The sequence below is a fragment of the Pseudophryne corroboree genome, chromosome 3, assembly GCF_028390025.1.
Source record: "Pseudophryne corroboree isolate aPseCor3 chromosome 3, aPseCor3.hap2, whole genome shotgun sequence".
Lineage (NCBI taxonomy): Eukaryota > Metazoa > Chordata > Amphibia > Anura > Myobatrachidae > Pseudophryne > Pseudophryne corroboree.
In genome coordinates, this window is record NC_086446.1 from 222,415,815 (window position 1) to 222,426,517 (window position 10,703).

A 10,703-nucleotide genomic window follows, 5' to 3' on the forward strand; every position below is an offset into this window, starting at 1 on the left:
GTGCAATAGTCTGCTTAGAAGCAGGAGCGCCAACCTTGTTGGCCGCATACAGGACAAACAACGCTTCTGTCTTCCTAACCTGAGCCGTTCTGGCTACATAAATTTTCAAAGCTCTGACCACATCAAGAGACTTGGAATCAGCCAAGGCTTCAGTAGCCACAGGCACCACAATAGGTTGGTTCATGTGAAACGAAGAAACTACCTTTGGTAGAAATTGTTGACGAGTTCTCAACTCTGCTCTATCCTCATGGAAAATCAGATAGGGGCTTTTGTGAGACAAAGCCGCCAATTCGGACACCCGCCTTGCGGACGCCAAGGCCAATACAATGACCACCTTCCAAGTGAGAAATTTCAACTCTACCTTTTGTAAAGGTTCAAACCAATGTGACGTAAGGAACTGTAACACCACATTAAGGTCCCATGGTGCCACAGGGGGTACAAACGGAGGTTGGATGTGTAGCACGCCTTTCACGAAAGTCTGCACTTCTGGAAGTGAGGCTAATTCCCTTTGAATGAAAATTGATAAGGCCGACACCTGCACTTTAATGGAGCCCAACTTCAGGCTCGCATCCAAACCTGCTTGCAAAAAGTGGAGAAAACGCCCCAGCTGAAATTCTTCTGTAGGAGTCTTCTTGGATTCACACCAAGACACATATTTTCTCAAAATACGGTGATTACGCTTCGCCGTTACCTCCTTTCTAGCTTTGAGTGGAGTGGGTATGACTTCCCCGTGAATACCCTTCCTAGCTAGGATTTGGCGTTCAACCGCCATGCCGTCAAACGCAACCGCGGTAAGTCCTGGAACACACACGGCCCTTGCTGTAACAGATCCTCTCTGAGAGGAAGAGGCCAGGGATCTCCTGTGAGTAATTCCTGAAGATCCGGATACCAGGCCCTCCGTGGCAAATCTGGAACGAGTATCGTCCTAACCCTTGTTCTTCTTATGATCCTTAATACCTTTGGGATGAGTGGAAGCGGAGGGAACACATAGACCGACTGAAACACCCACGGTGTCACCAGTGCATCCACTGCTATTGCTTGAGGGTCCCTCGACCTGGAACAATATGTCCGAAGCTTCTTGTTGAGGCGAGATGCCATCATAACTATTTGAGGAAGTCCCCAACGACTTGCCACTTCTGCAAAGACCTCTTGATGAAGACCCCACTCTCCTGGATGGAGATCGTGTCTAATGAGGAAGTCTGCTTCCCAGTTGTCCACTCCTGGAATGAAGACCGCTGACAGAGCACTTGCATGTTTTTCCGCCCAGCGAAGAATCTTGGTGGCCTTCGCCATCGCCGCTCTGCTCTTCGTTCCGCCCTGGCGGTTTACGTGCGCCACGGCTGTGATGTTGTCCGACTGAATCAGGACGGGCAGGTCGCGAAGAAGATGTTCCGTCTGCCGCAGGCTGTTGTAGATGGCCCTTAACTCCAACACGTTTATGTGCAGACAAGCTTCCTGGCTTGACCCTTTTCCCTGGAAATTTTGTCCCTGTGTCACTGCTCCCCAACCTCGGAGACTCGCGTCTGTGGTCACCAGAATCCAATCTTGGATTCCGAACCTGCGACCCTCTAGAAGGTGAGAACTTTGGAGCCACCACAGGAGAGAAACCCTGGTCCTGGGGGACAGGCTTATCTTCCGGTGCCTCTGCAGATGGTACCCGGACCACTTGTCCAGCAGGTTCCACTGAAACGTTCTTGCATGGAACCTGCCAAATGGAATGGCCTCGTAGGCCGCCACAATTTTTCCCAGAACTCGAGTGCAGTGATGAATCGACACTCTTGGCGGTTTCAGAAGTTTCTTGACCATGTTCTGGATTTCCTGAGCTTTTTCCAATGGAAGAAAGATCCTCTGCAGGTCGGTGTCCAGAATCATGCCCAAAAACGATAGCCGAGTTGTCAGAATCAACTGCGACTTTTGTAAATTTAGGAGCCAGCCATGCTTTTGCAGCACCTGCAGGGAGAGCGCAACGCTTTTCAGTAACTGCTCCTGTGATCTCGCCTTTATCAGGAGATCGTCCAAGTACGGGATAATTGTGACCCCTTGCTTGCGCAGGAGCACCATCATTTCCACCATTACCTTGGTGAAAATCCTCGGGGCCGTGGAAAGACCAAACGGCAATGTCTGAAATTGGTAGTGACAATCCTGAACAGCGAACCTCAGGTACGCCTGATGAGGAGGATATATGGGGACATGTAGGTACGCATCCTTTATGTCGACCGACACCATAAAATCCCCCCCTTCCATACTGGAGATCACTGCTCGGAGAGATTCCATCTTGAATTTGAATTTTTTTAAATAAAGGTTGAGGGATTTTTAATTCAGAATCAGCCTGACCGAGCCATCCGGCTTCGGGACCACAAACAGGGTTGAATAAAACCCGTCTCCCCGTTGTGACGGGGGTACCGTGACAATGACTTGCTGTTGACACAGCTTTTGTATTGCAGCTACTACCTCTCTCTCCGGAAGAGAAACTGGCAAGGCCAATTTGAAAAATCGGTGCGAAGGCACGTCTTGGAATTCCAGCTTGTATCCTTGGGTCACAATATGCAGCACCCAAGGATCTAGGTCCGAGCGAACCCAGACCTGACTGAAGAGTTGAAGACGTGTCCCCACCAGTGCGGACTCCCGCAGCGGAGCCCCAGCATCATGCGGTGGACTTGGTTGAAGCCGGGGCGGATTTCTGTTCCTGGGAGCTTGCCCCAGCCGGGGATCTTTTACCTCTTCCCTTACCTCTGGCCGCGAGGAAGGAAGAACCACGTCCTTTCCTGAACTTATGCGATCGAAAGGACTGCATCTGGTATTGAGGTGTTTTCTTTTGCTGTGGAGGGACAAAAGGCAAAAAGGAAGACTTACCCGTGGTAGCTGTAGAAACCAGGTCCGCGAGGCTTTCACCAAACAACACTTCACCTTTGTAGGTCAGAGTCTCCATAACCTTCTTAGAGTCAGCATCACCATTCCATTGATGAGTCCACAACGCCCTCCTAGCCAAGATTGCCATGGCATTGGCCCTTGATCCCAAGAGGACAATATCCCTCGCAGCCTCCCTTAGATAAACCGCTGCGTCCCTCATGTGACCCAGGGTCAAAACTACGCTGTCCCTATCCAGGGTGTCTATGTCAGATAACAAGTTATCTGCCCACTTTTCAATAGCGCTACTCACCCAAGCCGATGCCACGGCCAGCCTGAGTAGCATACCGCTAGTAACATAAATAGATTTTAAGGTAGTTTCCTGTTTACGATCCGCAGGATCCTTAAGGGCTGTCGTGTCAGGGGACGGTAGCGCCACTTTCTTGGACAAACGCGCTAGGGCTTTGTCCACTGTGGGTGATGATTCCCACCGTAATCTATCCGGCGAGGGGAAAGGATACGCCATAGCAATTCTCCTGGGAATCTGCAGTCTCTTGTCAGGAGACTCCCAAGCATTTTCAAAAAGAGCGTTCAATTCATGAGAGGGAGAAAACATTACCTCAGGTTTCTTTCCCTTAAACATACAGACCCTTGTGTCAGAGACAGTGGGGTCTTCTGTGATATGCAACACATCTTTAATAGCCACAATAATGTACTGAATACTCTTAGCCACTTTAGGATGTAACTTGGCATCATCATAGTCGACACTGGAGTCGGAATCCGTGTCGGTATCTGTGTCTGCTACCTGGGTAAATGGACGTTTCTGAGACCCTGAGGGGGCCTGAGACTGTGATAAAACATCACCCATGGATTGTCTCCATGCTTGGTTCTGAGACTCAGAATTGTCTAACCTCTTATGCAATAAAGCCACACTTGCAGACGGAGTCACTCCCACATTCTGTTCAGCTCCCTCACCAGCCTCCTCCTGGGAAAAGCATTAAATTTCAGACATGTCGACACACACGTACTGACACCCCCAAACACACTGGGCTATAGGGAACAGACCCACAGTAAGGTCCTTCAGAGAGACAGAAAGGGAGTTTGCCAGCTCACACCCAGCACCCCACCGGTCTGAAGGAATTAACCAATGCCCCAGACCTGTAAGCGCTTTTTATATAATAGTAATCAACACCAAATTGCCGTGCCCCCCCCCCCTCATTTTGTGCACCCTGTTACTTGTGGTAGCAGTGAAGGGCCAGGAGCAGCATCTCTGCAGCTGTGCTGTGGAGAAAATGGTGCTGGTTTGAGCTGAGGAGGAAGCCCCGCCCCCTATATGGCGCGCTTCGGTCCCACGTTTTTTTATGCTGGCGGTGGTCCCTATACATTGCCTAGGCAATGTATATACATATAGCCAGGTTAAATATGAGGTTTTTAGTGCTGCCCAGGGCGCCCCCCCTGCACCCATGTAGTGCCGCTTGTGTAAGAGAGCAATGGCGCGCAGCGCAACCGCTGTGCGGTACTTCCGGTAGATCTGAAGTCTTCTGCCGCCTTTGAAGTCTTCTTGCTTCTTTACTCACCTGGCTTCTCTCTTCAGGCTCTGTGAGGGGGGCCGGCGGCGCGGCTCCGGGAACAAACAGCTAGGCGCACCAAGTGAGCAGACCCTCTGGAGCTAATGGTGTCCAGTAGCCTAGGAAGCAGAGCCTTTGAACTCACAGAAGTAGGTCTGCTTCTCTCCCCTCAGTCCCACGAAGCAGGGAGCCTGTTGCCAGCAGTGCTCCCTGAAAATAATAAACCTAACAAAAGTCTTTTCTAGAGAAACTCTGTAGAGCTCCCCTAGTGTACAACCAGTCTCCTCTGGGCACAGAATCTAACTGAGGTTTGGAGGAGGGGCATAGAGGGAGGAGCCAGTTCACGCCCATTTAAAGTCTTAAAGTGCCCATGTCTCCTGCGGATCCCATCTATACCCCATGGTCCTTTTGGAGTCCCCAGCATCCTCTAGGACGTATGAGAAAAGGGCATTAATAATGTGCGGCATATGTGGGACATTGGCCCTCATTCCGAGTTGTTCGCTCGCTAGCTGCTTTTAGCAGCATTGCACACGCTAAGCCGCCGCCCTCTGGGAGTGTATCTTAGCTTAGCAGAATTGCGAACGAAAGATTAGCAGAATTGTGAATAGAAATTTCTTAGCAGTTTCTGAGTAGCTCCAGACTTACTCAGCCATTGCGACCAGCTCAGTCCTTTTCGTTCCTGGTTTGATGTCACAAACACACCCAGCGTTTGCCCAACCACTCCCCCGTTTCTCCAGCCACTCCTGCGTTTTGCAACCTGAACGCCTGCGTTTTTCCGCACACTCCCATAAAACGTCCAGTTTCCGCCCAGAAACACCCACTTCCTGTCAATCACACTACGATGAGCACAGCGATGAAAAAGCTCTGTTATGCCGTGAGTAAAATACCTAACTTTTGTGTAAAATAACTAAGCGCATGCGCTCTGCGAACCTTGCGCATGTGCAGTAAGCGACTAATCGCAGTATAGCGAAAATCGGCAACGAGCGAACAACTCGGAATGACCACCATTATGTGTAAAACGGCATTAATAAAGGTTGTCATAATGTGTAAGGCGCATTATGTTTATAAGGACATTACTAATGTGTCTCATATGTGTAAGGGGCATTATTGTGTGGTATTATGTGTATAAATACATTACTGTACTAATGTGTGGCATTATGTGTATAAGGTGCTCTACTATGTGGTGTTGCATATAGAAAGGGCATTACTGTGTTGTCTAATGTGAATAAAGAGCAATAGGGTGTGGTGTAATGTGAGTAAGGAGCAATTCAGTATGATGTTATGTGAATAAGGAGCTCTACTGTGAGGAGTAAAGTTTAGAAGGTAAAGTGATACTACTGTGGGATGTAATGTGAATTATGGACACTATCGCATGATCAAATGTGAATAAAGTTGCAGTACAGTGTGGCATAATTTGAATTGGATGTACTATTGTGTGGCCATGCCCTTTGCCAGCAAAAACACACACCTTTTTGTGCTGTGCACCAAATGTGCGACCTGTTCCTATTTAAAATATAGGGGGTACAAACACCAAAATAAGGACTGTTATGGGTGAGCAGTGATGGTGCTGGGTAAGAGGTGCAAGGTCAGAGGCGGTACCAGCGGTGGTGCTAGCGGGGGCATCAGCCAAAATCTTGCCTAGGGCATCATATTGGTTAGGGCCGGCTCTGGCCTCACAGTATGCAGTTTCAGAATTTTATAAAAGAATACCCTGCTCAATTTATTATATAGCCCTAGATAGCTCCCATTATCATATTATGGGGTATATGCAATTGCGGTCGAATTTCAGAAAAAGTCGAATTCCGGAACGTTTTCGCCTCAAAAAATCAATTCGCCTATGCAAAAAAACGGACATTCAGAATTCGACTTTTGTCAATTCGATTTTTTTCGCATTCGACTTTTCTGCAATGGTACAGATGCTGCAATTCGCCCCAAGCATATTCAATTCAAGTTTGGAAATTCGCCTGCAGTACTTTTCGACCGCAAATTCGCCTATTTCAGTCCGCCTCAGTTGACTGGCGGGTTCTCAAAAAAAATTTTTAGAACATCATTTTTTGGGATATTTGAGGATTGCTAGTAGCATATCTATTTATATTTGAAAGGATTATCTACTTGGTTTGTCTTTTTTTGCTTCACAAGTATTATTTAATTGATTTTTTAAAGGAATATTTTTTTCTTCAATCTCCTGAGGGAATTTTACCCATGATTCCACAGTTTTACCCAGGATACACTTCTGCAAAGCCCCTCCTATCTCCTCACTCCTGGGTTTGAGACTACAGGGAGAAGGAGCCATTTTACAGTCAGCTCTGTGGAATCGTTTTTTTAGGAAAATCACTGCGTTTTAAAACACATTCCTATTTTTGTACTGACTACAATGATGGAGCCTTTTTCTGACCAGATTGTGTTGTTCATGCTGGCTGCAAGTATGATGGAGGAAGAAAGTGCTGATGAACATCAGGATCCAGGTCAGCAAATGTCTGCATTGGGTGAGCCAGTATTGCGGGTTTCATTTCCACGTCCACGCCAGTATCGCACTAGGCGTGAACTGGAGGATCTCAGCGAGTTCGAGGTGATACAAAATTATCGCTTATCGACTCGCGACATATATTCGCTGTACGCTCTGTTGGAGGCCGACTTGGAACCTCGGGCACGGTCAAATCGTGCAATCAGCGGTTTTCAGAAACTGCTGGGGACGTTACATTTTTTGGCGTCAGGCACATTCCAGCCTACACTGTCTCAAACATGCGGTTTTTCTCAGTCGACACTGTCGCGCTGTATAACCCAAGTCATTAGGGCTTTCCGCAAATTGACGATCCAGTACATCACATTTCCAGAGACGGACAGCGAATGTCGTGAGATCAAATTAGGCTTTTTCAACAAATACAAATTTCCCAATGTGCTGGGCGCGATTGACTGTACCCACGTGCAGATCAGACCGCCACGGAATTCAGAGGAATGTTTTCGGAACCGAAAACAGTTCCATTCCCTGAACGTGCAGGCGGTCTGTGATGTAAACATGAGATTTTTGAACATTTTTGTGGGATTTCCTGGATCATCTCACGACTCCTTCATCCTAAGCCAGTCATCACTGTTTGACAAGTTCGAAACAGGAAACATGCCTGGTGGCTGGCTGTTAGGTATGTATTTTCATTTTTTTATTATTTTATTATTATTTTTTTTATTATTTTTTACAAGTACCTAACATTTTTTTTATATTTTCTATAGGCGATGCGGGTTATCCAAACAAACCGTGGCTGTTGACCCCATTGTCTAATCCTGTTGGTAGAGCAGAAAAACGTTACCAAGAGACACACATTGCATCGAGGGGAGTAATTGAGCGTGCCTTCGGTGTACTTAAAAGCCGGTTTCGATGTTTAGACACTTCCGGCGGTGCTCTTTTGTACTCACCGTCGAAGGTTTGCGGCATGGTAAATGCATGTTGTATTTTACACAACATATGTGTCGCAAACCGTTTGCCGGTGACTCTTCGTCGTAGTGCTTTCCTACGCGGGAACCGGTCTTCTGCTCTACCGGTGGGTATGGGCGAAGGAGAGGATTCCCGGCGGACAGTGATACAAAATTTTTTTGCAGTTACCTGTGAGTATACTGACAACATTTGTATTATCGTGTAAACTGACATTGGATTTTTTTTAAAAAAACCTCTTCATTTATCTATTACAGAGTTTTACATCCTGTTGATGTGTATCCCCAGGCCGTGTTTATACAGTTTGTTCCCCCCTGTTTTATCCTGTTTGGTTACCGCAAATATTTGACCCTTTTATCCAACTCTACCATGGGCGACCTAATGGTGATGTGGACCTGACCCTCCGCCATGTAGCAGACAACCCCCTCAGGTGAGATGGATTGCCCAGAACTCCCTTTGTCCAAAATCACCCCGGCATGTCCAAAGTGCAGCACTCCGGCATTTGCAAGACTGCACATCCAAACATTCCCTCCTGATACACCAATGCTGGTCAGGGAATGTTTGGATGTGTAGTGACGCAAGTGCCGGAGGGTTGCATTTGGACCCACTGTTCCCCGCTTGTGTTGTGTGGACTGTATGTACCTCTTCTTTCCAGTCCCAGGGTGACACTATTACCCACATCTGGAAGCTCATACTGTTCTCTTCCACAGGTCCTGCGGTGTATCTTCCCAAGTGGCGTGGATGTGAGGAGACACGCCATTTCACCCGATGTTCCATGGGCGACCTAATGGTGATGTGGACCTGACCCTCCGCCATGTAGCAGACAACCACCTCAGGTGAGATGCATTGACCAACAAGACTCCCTTGTCCAAAATCACCCCGAAATGTCCAAAGTGCAGCACTCCGGCATTTGCAAGACTGCACATCCAAACATTCCCTGAAACAGCAATGCTAGGGAATGTTTGGATGTGTAGTGATGCAAGTGCAGGAGGGTTGCATTTGGGCCGCTGCAACCCGCTTGTGTTGTGTGGACTGTTGTATGTACCTCTTTTTCCAGCCCCAGGGTGACACTATCACCCATATCTGGAAGCTCAAACTGTTCTCTTCCACAGGTCCTGCAATGTATCTTCCCAAGTGGCGTGGATGTGAAGAGACACGCCATTTCACCCGATGTTCCATGGGCGACCTACTGGTGATGTGGACCTGAACCTCCGCCATGTAGCAGACAACCCCCTCAGGTGAGATGGATTGCCCAGAACTCCCTTTGTCCAAAATCACCCCGGCATGTCCAAAGTGCAGCCCTCCGGCACTTGCGTCACTACACATCCAAACATTCCCTGAAACACCAATGCTGGTCAGGGAATGTTTGGATGTGTAGTGACGCAAGTGCCGGAGGGTTGCATTTGGACCCACTGTTCCCCGCTTGTGTTGTGTGGACTGTATGTACCTCTTCTTTCCAGTCCCAGGGTGACACTATTACCCACATCTGGTAGCTCATACTGTTCTCTTCCACAGGTCTTCCGGTGTATCCTTCCTAAGTGGCGTGGATTTGAAGAGACAGTTCCCCGGGCAATCTACTTACGTACAATTCTACTGCATTACAAATTTTAATAAAAACCACAGGAAACTTCTATTTTTAAAAGTTTATTGAAGAAAATTTTTTTTTAATAAAGTTTGAAAGTTAATTAAAACAAAAAAGTAGTTTGTTCTTCTTTACATTCTTTTCTTGTGTATATAGATATCTGTGGGGAAAAGAAAAAAAGTATATTAAAGTAAAGACACACTAAATTCATGTTCATTTCTTTTCAATGAAAATTTGGGGAACAACACAGCCCAGCATGACCCATTGCTGGACGGTGTTGTTCTACAAAGGCATGCGGTTCAAAGTGAAAGAGTGGCGTCAGTGGTCAGCACTTTGACACGCTAACATTTGTGGAACAACACAGCCCAGCATGACCCATTGCTGGACGGTGTTGTTCTACAAAGGCATGCGGTTCAAAGTGAAAGAGTGGCGTCAGTGGTCAGCACTTTGACACGCTAACATTTGTGGAACAACACAGCCCAGCATGACCCATTGCTGGACGGTGTTGTTCTACAAAGGCATGCGGTTCAAAGTGAAAGAGTGGCGTCAGTGGTCAGCACTTTGACACGCTAACATTTGTGGAACAACACAGCCCAGCATGACCCATTGCTGGACGGTGTTGTTCTACAAAGGCATGCGGTTCAAAGTGAAAGAGTGGCGTCAGTGGTCAGCACTTTGACACGCTAACATTTGTGGAACAACACAGCCCAGCATGACCCATTGCTGGACGGTGTTGTTCTACAAAGGCATGCGGTTCAAAGTGAAAGAGTGGCGTCAGTGGTCAGCACTTTGACACGCTAACATTTGTGGAACAACACAGCCCAGCATGACCCATTGCTGGACGGTGTTGTTCTACAAAGGCATGCGGTTCAAAGTTTCTTGAATTAAACATGGTTCTACTCACCTTGGTACGCACAACACAAACTTATGCCGTCCACTTCATTTCTCCTCACCAATCCTATGAATAAGTCAAAAACACAGACTAGTGAATAGTAAATTCACACAATTAAAGCCTACTGTACATCATTACAAAAAAGGATTTTTGGAAGAAAAAGGGGGTATCAGAATAGCTCTTTGGCCCATCATACATGTAGCCGCAAGGAGCTTTCATCCGTTACCACACGCGCCCGCATACATGCCCGCGCATGTATGCCTACACAAAGCTCCTTGGTAGTACCCGGTCACGGGTGGGGAAGGCCAACAAAGAAAAAACAATAGTAAGAAAAACAACAAACTAATGGGAGGGGAAGACAGGGATACATGAAAAACATTTAAAAGAAAA

General features: G+C 47.4%; 1 protein-coding gene across 1 annotated transcript; it reads left to right on the forward strand.

Moving 5' to 3' along the window:
• Window positions 1–6,552: 6,552 nt before the first annotated feature.
• Window positions 6,553–8,384, forward strand: LOC135055142 (putative nuclease HARBI1). The gene is made up of 3 exons (XM_063958834.1): window positions 6,553–7,552; window positions 7,641–8,012; window positions 8,097–8,384. Coding segments are annotated over exons 1-3 (1,137 nt in total). The 5' UTR covers window positions 6,553–6,789; the 3' UTR covers window positions 8,099–8,384.
• The last annotated feature ends 2,319 nt before the right edge of the window (window positions 8,385–10,703 follow it).

Excerpts from the sequence above, each read along its gene's own strand:
- LOC135055142 (XM_063958834.1), top strand. The coding sequence starts at position 6,790 with ATGATGGAGCCTTTTTCTGACCAGATTGTGTTGTTCATGCTGGCTGCA. Across the intron at positions 7,553-7,640 it reads GCCTGGTGGCTGGCTGTTAG|GCGATGCGGGTTATCCAAAC; the intron begins GTATGTATTTTC and ends TATTTTCTATAG.